General features: G+C 40.2%; 1 protein-coding gene across 15 annotated transcripts in view; it reads left to right on the forward strand.

Moving 5' to 3' along the window:
• AAK1 (AP2 associated kinase 1) overlaps positions 1–12,682 on the forward strand; it is a 167,767-nt gene that overhangs the window by 64,700 nt on the left and 90,385 nt on the right. For all 15 annotated transcript variants that reach the window (XR_012325663.1, XM_019942707.3, XM_073791281.1 and 12 more), the window contains exon 3: positions 7,237–7,355. Coding sequence is in view for 14 of the 15 variants with exons in the window: in XM_019942707.3 (XP_019798266.2) it covers positions 7,237–7,355 (119 nt within the window). In the remaining variant the exon portion in view is untranslated. The remainder of the gene's footprint in view (positions 1–7,236; positions 7,356–12,682) is intronic.

Here is a 12,682-nt window from a genome sequence, read left to right on the forward strand (position 1 = left end):
TGGGGCTTATGATAGGAAATGAAGTCCCTTTTACCTGCAGGAAATAAGCAAGCAGCAGGTTTTAGTGCCCCGACTCTAGGCCCGATTTTTAAATATCCACCAAAACCTCTTTGGCAGCAAATCCAGAAACCCTGTTTCAGCACCAGGATGGGCTTTGTCTCATGGTCTCATCATTCTCATTGTCTGCCCCCCTGTTTCCCATCTCCGTGCATGTCACTGCTCAGATCATCAGTTTGGTGTTTTCCTTCTCTTCCCTATCACCTTCCCTCCCGATCCCTCACTCGTCCTTGCTAAGTGGAGTCACTGGTGTCCTGATTCATTCAGAACAGCCCCCAAGGCCTGGTACCAGCTAGCATGATTCCATATTTGAGATTAAGCCAGGAGAGGTACTACACTTACTTCAAAAGCCCCATTGCCAGTGTTGAATATTTATGGCCAGGCTCCTTGAAGAGGTTGTGTTTAAAAGATTTCAGTCAAGATAATGATGTTGATGACCATGATCTCTTGCTGATGTCAGAGTTGAGATTTTAGAAATTATATAACACCCTCCCCCCCCGCCCCCCGTGTATTACAAATTCTTACCTGCCTTTTTCTCCCAGGATAGAACTAGGCATTTCTGTCATCTTTGCTTGAGAGGTAGAAGTCCAAGTTATCTCAGTAATTTCATTGGTGACTCCATGATCCTATGCTTACTAAAGGCTTTTATCAGTAAAGTGGAAAGCAGGTAATCCTAAGAGTTTAAACGATGAAGGATCTATTGGGAAATGCAAATTAAAACCACAATTAAAAACTACCACTGGCATTTTTCACAGACCTAGAACCAAAAATTTCACAATTTGTATGGAAACACAAAAGACCCCGAATAGCCAAAGCAATCTTGAGAATGAAAAACGGACCTGGAGGAATCAGGCTCCCTGACTTCAGACTATACTACAAAGCTACAATAATCAAGACAGTATGGTACTGGCACAAAAACAGAAATATAGATCAATGGAACAGGATAGAAAGCCCAGAGATAAACCCACGCACATATGGTCACCTTATCTTTGATAAAGGAGGCAGGACTGTACAGTGGAGAAAGGACAGCCTCTTCAATAAGTGGTGCTGGGAAAACTGGACAGGTACATGTAAAAGTATGAGATTAGAACACTCCCTAACACCATACACAAAAATAAGCTCAAAATGGATTAAAGACCTAAATGTAAGGACAGAAACTATCAAACTCTTAGAGGAAAAACATAGGCAGAACACTCTATGACATAAATCACAGCAAGATCCTTTTTGACCCACCTCCTAGAGAAATGGAAATAAAAACAAAAATAAACAAATGGGACCGAATGAAACTTCAAAGCTTTTGCACAGCAAAGGAAACCATAAACAAGACCAAAAGACAACCCTCAGAATGGGAGAAAATATTTGCAAATGAAGCAACTGACAAAGGATTAATCTCCAAAATTTACAAGCAGCTCAATAACAAAAAAACAACCCAATCCAAAAATGGGCAGAAGACCTAAATAGACATTTCTCCAAAGAAGATATACAGTCTGACAACAAACACATGAAAGAATGCTCAACATCATTAATCATTAGAGAAATGCAAGTCAAAACTACAATGAGGGCTTCCCTGGTGGTGCAGTGGTTGAGAGTCCGCCTGCCGATGCAGGGGACACGGGTTCGTGCCCCAGTCTGGGAAGATCCCACATGCCGCAGAGTGGCTGGGCCTGTGAGCCATGGCCGCTGGGCCTGCGTGTCCAGAGCCTGTGCTCCTCAACGGGAGAGGCCACAACAGTGAGAGGCCCACGTACCGCAAAAAAAAAAAAAAAAAAAAATACAATGAGATATCATCTCACACCAGTCAGAATGGCCATCATCAAAAAATCTATAAACAATAGATGCTGGAGAGGATGTGGAGAAAAGGGAACACTCTTGCACTGCTGGTGTGAATGTGAATTGGTACAGCCACTATGGAGAACAGTATGGAGGTTCCTTAAAAAACTACAAGTAGAACGACCATACGACCCAGCAATCCCAGTACTGGGCATATACCCTGAGAAAACCATAATTCAAAAAGAGTCATGTACCAATATGTTCACTGCAGCTCTATTTACAATAGCCAGGAGATGGAAACAACCTAAGTGTCCATCATCGGATGAACGGATAAAGAAGATGTGGCACATATATGCAATGGAATATTACTCAGCCATAAAAAGAAACGAAATTGAGTTATTTGTAGTGAGGTGGATGGACCTAGAGTCTGTCATATAGAGTGAAGTAAGTCAGAAAGAGAAAAACAAATACCGTATGCTAACACATATATATGGAATCTAAGAAAAAAAAATGTCATGCAGAACCCAGGGGTAAGACAGGAATAAAGACACAGACCTACTAGAGAATGGACTTGAGGATATGGGGAGGGGGAAGGGTAAGCTGTGACAAAGTGAGAGAGTGGCATGGACATATATACACTACCAAACGTAAAATAGCTAGTGGGAAGCAGCTGCATAGCACGGGGAGATCAGCTCGGTGCTTTGTGACCAGCTAGAGGGGTGAGATAGGGAGGGTGGGAGGGAGGGAGACGCGAGGGGGAAGGGATACGGGAACATATGTGTGTGTGTGACTGATACACTTTGTTATGAAGCAGAAACTAGCACACCATTGTAAAGCAATTATACTCCAATAAAGATGTAAAAAAAAATAGATATGGGAACATAAAAAAAACACAAATATCACTACACACTCACTAGAATGGCTAAAATAAGAAGACCAGTAATACCAAGTGTTGATGATAAAACGGGGTCTGTATCCCTATGTGGCAGTAATTACCTTGAGTTGTACGGTAGCTGTTCCTTTCCATGGGCCATGTGCTTGGGTTTGCCACTGTCTCCACCAGTCTCTGCAGCCTTTCCTGTAGTAACATTAAGAGGAGAGTTAGTTCATTTTTGAGGCCTCGTTACGTGTCAGGCACTACTCTAGGGCACGAAGATACAAAGGGGAACCAAGCAGACAAAATCTCTAAATTCACAGTGAGTGGTAAGTACCCATCCACATCATCAAAAATTAGAGGGAGAAAGTTAGACCAAGAGTGCTATGTATTTTAGGGAAAGTGGGAGAAAGCATGTTTCTTTGTGGAAGTAAAAAAAATTTTTTTTTAATTTATTTATTTTTGGCTGCGTTGGGTCTTCATTGCTGCACGTGGGCTTTCTCTAGTTGTGGCGAGCAGGGGCTACTCTTCATTGCGGTGCACGGGCTTCTCATTGCGGTGACTTCTCTTGTTGTGCAGCACGGGCTCTAGGCGTGTGGGCTTCAGTAGTTGTGGCGCGTGGGCTCTAGAGCGCAGGCTCAGTAGTTGTGGTGCATGGGCTTAGTTGCTCCGCAGCATGTGAGATCTTCCCGGAGCAGGCTTGAACCCGTGTCCCCTGGATTGGCAGGTGGATTCTTAACCACTGCGCCACCAGGAAAGCCCAAAAAATATTTCTGTATTTAAAGTTAATAGGTAAAAGTGTGTCTGTGTCAAAATTATCCTGCCTCTTTCACTTACCTCACATAATGGATCAGATCCTTTTTCCCTTTATGATTCAATAAATTCATGAATTTTCCCACAAATGGATTTCAGTGTAATCATGGAGATTATCTTAGTTTCAGACAATGCCAGTAGGCAGCGAGATTGGCACAGGCTCCCGTGGGCAGACTGGCACAGGCTCTGCTGAATGTTAGCTTTTCTTACCTCTGTCCAACCTCTCCCCAGCTCAGCTTTAGATTTTTCCATTTAATCAAGATCTAGGGATGCACCTCAACCTGAGGTAAGCACCTCGGGCTTCCCTGGTAGCGCAGTGGTTGAGAGTCCGCCTGCTGATGCAGGGGACACGGGTTCGTGACCCGGTCCGGGAAGATCCCACATGCTGCAGAGCGGCTAGGCCCATGAGCCATGGCCGCTGAGCCTGCGCATCCGGAGCCTGTGCTCCGCAACGGGAGAGGCCGAAACAGTGAGAGGCCTGCGTACCGCAAATAAAAAGAAAAAACAAACAAACAAAAAAGCCATTAAGGTAAGCACCTCTCTTGAAGTCTTATAGCTGCCTTCTGTAATCCCCGCACCCTCTTTAGCTGTGGCTGAGAATCTTATTACCCTGATCTGTGTGGTGGATGTGGGCCTGTGGTGGAGAAGTGTCTCGAGTCGTGCTCTGTGCCCTCTACCTTAAGTTTACACTCTGTTTGGTCAACTACATGGTGTAAGTGGTTAACATCTTTAAAGGGACAAATCCTTTCAGGCTTCAATTTTTGATCTCATGATCAAGAAACCCTGATTTAAATGCTTCTCACCTGCAAATAAGCCCTTTTATAGGCATAGATGCCTAAAACGTGGTTCTGTCTATGTGAAGCATAGTGGTTCATTGCGTTGCCTTTAGATCTATGTTGGTCATAGGCTTTGAGGATCTGGGCTGGCTCTTCTCAACCAGTTGTCCTTGACTGGATCATGTGGTAGGCCTCTGACCCGTTTCTTCAGTCTGGTCTGGAAAGGTCATCTTGCTACCTGGCAAAGAAAGCTGACTGCTCCCATCTGGTGGCAGTTATCTCAAGTTGCCGCATCACCAACCTGCTTCTAAAGACTTGCCTCATTCTTTAGTGGTGCCATGCATCACAGAACTGCAGGAACTAGTCATTCCCAGCTTTTGTTCTGCAGGACTGTCAGGTGTGTCCTTATTCTCTAAATGAGTATTGCATAGTTTTCACTAAGATAAGTGAAGTGGAAAGAACATTTTTTAGATAATCAGGACGGTGAAACTGGTCCAGGTTCTGCCCATAACTAGCCATGGGATCCTAAGCCTCACTTGTTTCCTGCCCCCATAAAGCAAACTGCTTGGAGTAAGGCTCTCTCGAAACACTACTGGTGCAAAGTCTGTAGTTCTGTGATTTTTTTTTTAATTCAAAATATCTGTAAAATGAAAACCCTCTTGTATTATTCACAAAACAATTATGACTATACATAGAAATTTTATAATTTATACTATCATTTTCCCCAATTTTATTTTATTTTTTTTCATTTTCCCCAATTTTAATTGCTAAGACACATCATGAATTTAATGGCTTTTGGCGGGGGGGAAAGGAAGACAAATGCTACTGCATTAAATGTACATATTTATTACAAGAAAATTCTGATATCCTAAAAATTAAAATGTAAAAAATATGCATCTTAGAATTGAGGAGGTTTTTTTTGCATGTGTAATTAGACCTCTGCTTGTCAACGCACGCTAGAATTTTTTAAATCTTCTATAGTAAATACTCAAAATTGTAGAGTTAAATTGACAGCTGAGCAGTAGGAGTGGACTTTAAAGTATTACAAGAAAGTGTTATTGAGGTACAAAACTTAGAGACATGACAGCTGAAATGAAAGATTGTGTGGTGAACTTTACTGTTTATCTGAGTACTGAAGAGCACAAGGACAGGAAATATACAAGCATGCAGTCTTTGATAAATCATTATCAAAATGCACTTTTGGAACATTTGAGCCCATTAAACAATTTTTTTAACACAGAATTATGTGTGTATTTTATGAAAACGTGCAACAGTGCTTTATGACTAAAGCTCTCTTTGGTTGCATGGTACAGAATCTGACTCAAGTTAATTTGAAAAAGAACAGTTATTTTAAAGATACAACAGGAAATATCTTGAACATCAACAGACAGGTACTGGAGGGCTGCTGGGTCTCAGAGGATTTAGAGTGGAATGATTGGGACCCAAGTCTTATATCTCAGGTCTGAGGTCTCTATAATCACTGCTAATTACCTTGTATCAATTTTGCACGTGGCTGCTTGCCCCAGTACTATGCCATGACCTCAGCTCAACCTCCTGTACTGCTGACTTGTCTCTGTGTTCGGCTCCATCCAATTAGACATCACCTCCGTGCAAAGAATAGCCTAGCAATTTTTTTCACTACCCAGGGTCAGTGCGCAGGATAGTTCAAGCTAAATTATGCAGGTGTGTGAGCAGGCAGATGGACTAAGTGTCTGATATAACTGCTGCTTATCCCAAAGCCTTCAACTTTGATAGCTTTGCTGCACATTATCTACCCAAACCCCTCTTAACAGTGGCACTGAATGCCTCATACAGTGTTTGGGGAGTGAGGGCAAGGTTAGGAGCTCTAAGAATTTGTGGGACGCTAAGGCATAACCAATTCAGAGCACTGAAGAATTTCTTTTGGAGTTATAGTAACTTCTTTTAATGAATTATGAACTGTCTTTTAGAGAAGGGTTAGTGCAGACATTAAAAACCCTGCCCAGTAATCGTCATACTTGCCTGGTGTCTGCTGTGTAGAATAGTACTTACCTAACTATGTCTGTGTCTTCTCAACAGCCCATGAGGTAGGGAGGGCAGGAGGAATCCTCAGAGTGTATTGTTGATTTGAGTTGGGGGGTGGGGTGAGGAAGGATGAGAAAAAAGGAAGAGAAGGAGATTCTTGAAATTAATTGCCAACTATTCATAGAGCAATTATTGAAATAATTTCCGAGCCTCTCTTTAAGTGTTGGACTTACGTTTTTTTAAAGAAGTCCTTGGTTGAATCTAATCTCTTTGAGCCTCTGTTTTCTTCAGCTAGTAATTGTTGTCTTAAGGGAAAAAATATCACCCAGCCTCACAGGATTGTGGTATGAATTAAACAAGAGCTCAAAGTGCCTAGGATAGCAGTTGGAATGTAGTTGGTTCTTTTTTTTCATCCGTTCATTCATCTGTTTATCTGTAGTTTCTTTGGAAGATAATTACTGTTCTTCCTGTTTTCTTTTAGATAGACGTTTAGGAACAATTTTTCTTTCTTTACTTAAAGGACCTCATATCCTTTTTTTTTGAATTTTATTTATTTATTTTTTATACAGCAGGTTCTTATTAGTTATCTACTTTATACATATTAGTGTATATATGTCAATCCCAATCTCCCAATTCATCCCACCACCACCTCCCCCGCCCCTTTCCCCGCTGGTATCCATACATTTGTTCTCTACATGTGCCTCTATTTCTGCCTTGCAAGCTGGAGGAACAATTTTTCTGACTTGCTACCCAATCCCACATGTGATACCTTTGAGTCCCCAGAATCTTAAGAATGCTTTCTATGCCAGGCCAGCCCTAGGCCTAGCTGATGATGACATCAGTACCATTAACAGTGACATCAGCAAACTACAGCCACCATGGTCATTTGATTGACTTTTTAAACATGACTCAAAAGAGCTTGTATGTGTGTTTCTCTCACAGGTGGATTTGCTATCGTGTTTCTGGTGAGGACAAGCAATGGGATGAAATGTGCCTTGAAACGCATGTTTGTCAACAATGAGCATGATCTCCAGGTGTGCAAGAGAGAAATACAGATAATGGTAAGGCTGCCCCTCAGACTTGGGACTGCTTGTTTAAAATGGGGAGAGGGACTGTGCCCTCTCATGAGAAAGCCAATGGGGGGCTTCTTCCCTTCCCTGAGATGGCAGAGAGGCCTTGCACAAAATGGGAGGGAACAGCCATGGGGTGTAGGGCGCTGCTCCTGCCTTGGTCACTCTTAGCTAGAGAGTTGAGGAGAAAGGAGCATAGTGAGAGAACCGACCAATTTTCAGGTCAGAGAAATAGTTTGAGGCATTGGGAAAAATTTACTTAACAACTTCGTTCCCAGAATTAACTATGGAGATCCTAGCTTCCCAACAAACCTCCTCTTTCCATCTTATCATCTATCAGCTACCAGTCCTAGTTTTCAACCCTCTCAAGCCCTTCAGCATTCCGTGAACATATCCTTCCATACCTTTATATTACGTAAACGTAGTTCTTTCCCCCGGAATGCTTTTCCCTTTTTTTTTTTTTTTTTTGCCTAGAAACTGCTTACTCATACAGTACTCTGTGATCCCATTTATAAAAGTCTAAGAACAAGCAAAAGTGATCTGTGGTAATAGAGATCAGAAAGTGGTCACCTGGGTGTGGAAAATTCACTAGAAAGGGGTATGTGGGAACTTCCTAGGCCATGGAAATTGTTCTGTATCTTGTTTTAGGTAGTGGTTATGGCTACACCATTGTCTGAACTCAGTTGGACACCTTAAGATCTGTGCATTTTATTATATATTAATTATATCTCACATCTTAAAAACTTAATAAGTTTTCAAGATTTAGGTTCATATTGTGTTTAAAGAAAGAGACCCTATCTGTTAGATATATGATGAAATATTTGTGGATGAAATAATATGATTTCTTGAAATGAAACGAGTGGATTTAGAAGAGAAACAAGACTGGCGATGAGTTGATTACTGTATAAGCAGGGTGATGGGTATATGGGAATTTGTTGGAGTTGTCTCTTTCTTTCACTTCTGTTTGACACTATACATTTAAGAAATTTGGATAGTCTTTGTGTTTCCACAGTACTTTTCTTTATGCCAATTATATTGCTTACCTTGTTACTTTATAAGTGATACTGCCTTTAGAAAGTAAGTTATTTAAAATCAGAAACTTTGTATTCCAGTACACTACCTGACATAAAGTAAATACTTAAACTTTGGATGAAATGAATGTGTGAATAATGGTCACAGCAGATGCAGATGTTCACCTAGAGGTGATGACTCCTTTGTGCCCTACATTTTAATACTCTTGGTTTTTTTTTAATTTAATTTTGTTTATTTATACAGTAGGTTCTTATGAGTTATCTATTTTATACATATTAGCATATATATATGTCAATCCCAATCTCCCAATTCATCCCCCTCCCCGCCCCCTCTTTCCCAGTGCTCCTGCTAAGAGTAGAGAGAGGCCCCAAAAATGGTGAGGGTGGCATTGTAGGGATTCCACCAGGCTTTGCTTGCCCTGGTGGGGTTGCCCTTTCAGTGGCTACTTAGAGTAACAAGTTGTACAACTTAGGATTTTAGAGAGCCTGGTACTATGTAGCTTCCAGAAGGCTGCAACTATTTGAGAAGGAACTGTTGGTAGAAATAAGTGTTGCTGTCATCATTGCAAAACAGACAAAAAACCCCCAAGGCTTATATACATACAGCCAGGGCCACGTGGAACTGTCTACAAGGCACCAACGTCCTCCCTCTCCCCTGCCACTCAGCTGCAAACAGCTGTGCTCACTGTATTTCCCTTCCTCCACCCAGTGTTTTCGGGATGCTATTCCTCCTTCTCCTCCCACCTTGCCTCTTCCTTGCTCAGCTCTCGCACTCCATTTGCTCTCTTTGCTTCTGCTCTTTCCTCTGCCTGGAATGCGTTTCTCATTCATTTTCTGGTGTTAGAAGAGTAATCCTACTCTTTTAACTTTCTCCCACTCATTCAGAAACATTTTTGGAGGGCTTTTTTTGTGCTGGGCAGGTGCTGGAGTAAAGGAGCTAAGAAGATGCGGGCCCCTTTGGAGCTCACAAATTAATGGACCTGATTAGGAATTAAATTACATGATTCAAGTTCTGGCCCAGCCATGTATTAGCTGCGAGAGTTTTGTTTTTTAATTTGTTTTTTCAAAACTTAAATACCCAAATAGTTGAACTAAGCTTATTACAGAAAAACATCAAGCAATTCCCTGAGGGGGCCTCCTATGCCACTGCAAGGTCCCAGAGGCCACCACTTTTAGTGGATTCATTTGATATATTTCTAAATAGCAGGCTGATATTGCTAATTCTTTTTTCCCCCCTCCATTTTAGGCGTTACATACTATGGAAGGTAAAAAGTTAACTCTCTTTTATCACCTGCATGCCCTTCACTCTAAATACTTGCATTATTCTCATCTCTCATTCTGCCACAATAGCAGTATGTTTGGCAGTATGTTAGTTATATTAGTATTAGTTTTTACATTATTATGTAAGAAAACGTTATTTTTGCTAAATCTTCTAAGTGGACTCTGATTACTATTCCTTTCTTACATAATTCTTTTTTCACTGGAATTAATAATCATCTTGTCTTTTAGGTTTTTTAAATCTTAGTTTTCTGTGTACTTTTGTGCAACTTAATTTCAAACTCTCCCCAAGTTGTTTAAATCATTTTAAAAATACTTTTGAACACAGTTAGTGTTCTGTCTGTTTTATCTTCTTGAAGAAATCTCTCTCAGTCTTTGGACTTGAGGCAATATAGGTTGGTTGCTCTCTAGGCCTCATTTACTTCTTATCGTGGAATTTTCTAGCTATTCTCTTTGCTTCTCTTTCTCGTTAGATTTGTTGACTCCTCTTTTTGCTCTGCTTTCTCCTTTTGGTGGAACTTGTCCTCCAGGAGCTTCCTGATGTGCGGTAGGTAAATTTTGGAGAACTTGCAGGTCTGGAAATGTCTTCCTTTTACATTCACACATGTGATAGTTTGCATATAAAATTCTGGATTGGAAATCAGTTCATTAGGTACATGAAAGCATTGCTGTACTGTATTTTAGCTTTCATTGTTGAGCTTTGGGAAGTCCGAAGTCATTCTAATACCTGGTCCTTTGGCTGCGACCCATTTTTTCTCCCCAGAAGTTTATAAATTCTTCTTTGTTTACAGTGTTATGAAATTTGTTGATGATATATACCTTGGTGTGTGCATTTCTTATTTATTTTAGTTGTTTGGTGGTCTCATTTAATCTAGAAACTCGAATCCTTATGTGGGGGAATTTTAGTTTGTCTCATTTGATGATTTCCTTTTCTGTCTTCCTTCACTATCAGTATTTGGATGTTAGTTATCCTGAACTGATTTTCTAATTTTTTGTTTTCTTCCTTTTTTTTTTTCATGTCTTTGTCTTTTCCCTCTACATTCCAGCAGATTTTCTCAGCTTTATATTCAACCATCCTGTTGAATTTTTTATATATCAGGTTAATTTCTAAGACCTTCTTGTTGGTTTTGTTTTGTTTTGGATTTTGATGAAATCCAGTTTATTAGTTTTTCCTTTTGTCAGTTGTATTTTTGGTGTCATTTCTAAGAACTCTTTGCCTAGCTCTCCATTCCAAAGATTTTCTCTTATTTTTTTTTCTATAAGTTTTACATTTTGCATTTAAGTCTGTGACCCATTTTGAGTTAACTTTATATAAGGCATGAGACTTCGGTTGAAGAACATTTTGTTTCTTGTGGGTGTCCATTTGTTGAAAAGGCTACCTTTCCTCTTTTGTCAAAAATCATTTGGGCCTATTTGTGACGGTTGATCTCCAGACCTTTCTCTATTCTCTGTTCTGTCCCATTAATCTATGTGTCTATCCCTCTGCCAACACCACACAGCCTTGATTACTGTAGCTTTATAATGTCTTGAAATCAGGCTGATTCCTCCTACTTCTTTTTCTCCCAAAATTGTTTTTTTAACTATTCTAGTTCTTTTGTCTTTTCATATAAATTTTAGAATAAACTTATCTATATCTACAGAATGTCTTGCTATAATTTTGGTAGGAATTTCATTAAACTGTTATATCAGTTTGGGGAGAAATGGCCTCTTTTCTCTGTTTAGTCTTCCAATAAATGAACATGGCACCTCTCTGCATTTATTTACATCTTTGATTTCTTTCATCAGCATTGTGTAGTTTTCAGCATAATGGCCTTGTACATGTTCTTAGATTTATATCTAGGTTTTTGTTTTTGTTTTGAGTGATTATAAATGGTATTGGGTAATTAATTTTGGTGCCCATACTTTTATTGCTGGGATGTAGAAAATCACTTGATTTTTCTGTGTTTATTTTGTATCTTATAACCTTGCTGACCTTGTTTACTAGTTCTGGGAATTTTTTTCTCAATTCTTTAGGATGTTCTATATAGACCACCATGTCATCTGCAAATAGAGGCAGTTTTATTTTTTCCTTTCTGATCTGTTTGCCTTTAACTTCCTTCTCTAACGTGATTGCACTTCTCCCTCACTTACTTATTTATTCAATCATTTATTTATATCAGTATGGACTTATGCATATTAATTTTGTCCTTTTTTTTCCCCTTTAACCTATTTGCTATCTTTGGTTCATACTGGGTAATTCCTATTGTTTTATCTTTCAGTTCACTGGTTCTTTCCTTTGTCCCTTCCATTCTGCTGATGAGCCCATCCATTGTACTTTTTACTTCCGTTATTGTATTTTCAGTTCAAAAATTTCCATTTGGTTCTTCTTTAGGTTTTCTGGGTTTTTGATGACACTTCCTGTTTCTTTGCTGAGGCTTTCTATTTGTTCATTTATTTCAAGCATCACCGTAATTGCTGGTTTAAGCATTTTTTGTCACGACTGCTTTAAAATCATAGCTGGATGATTCTGTCTTTTTCGTCATCTTCATTTTGGCATCTATCGATTGCTGGGGTTTTTTCCATGTAGTTTGAGTTCTTCCTAGTTCTTGGTCTGATGAACTATATCAACACTTTCATATTGTGTTATAGATTCTGGATCTTATGTAAACCTTCTGTTTTAACTGTTTTCTGCTCTGGCAGGGGATTGATGGGTTTGGGGAATGCCCTCTTGTTACTACTAGGTGGGGATAGAAGTTCAGGTTTCCATAGGGCCTCTGTTTTTACCCCAGAAGGTGAAAGTTCACCTTCTCATTATTACTGGATTGGGGTGAAAATTCCAGTTTCCCGTTAGGCTTCCACTGATCCTTCCCTGGCTGGGAAGTAGGAGTGCCTTGCTACTTGCTCCCCACGTGGCTTCAGTTGACACCATGGTGGTGGGAGTTGGCCTTGTTACCACTTGGTGGTTGTGGAAGTCTTGACTCTCCACTTGACCTCCTCTCACGGCACCTCAGAGATGAAGGTCTTGACTCC

Source organism: Tursiops truncatus, chromosome 14, assembly GCF_011762595.2.
Source record: "Tursiops truncatus isolate mTurTru1 chromosome 14, mTurTru1.mat.Y, whole genome shotgun sequence".
In the NCBI taxonomy this organism is placed as follows: Eukaryota; Metazoa; Chordata; class Mammalia; order Artiodactyla; family Delphinidae; genus Tursiops; species Tursiops truncatus.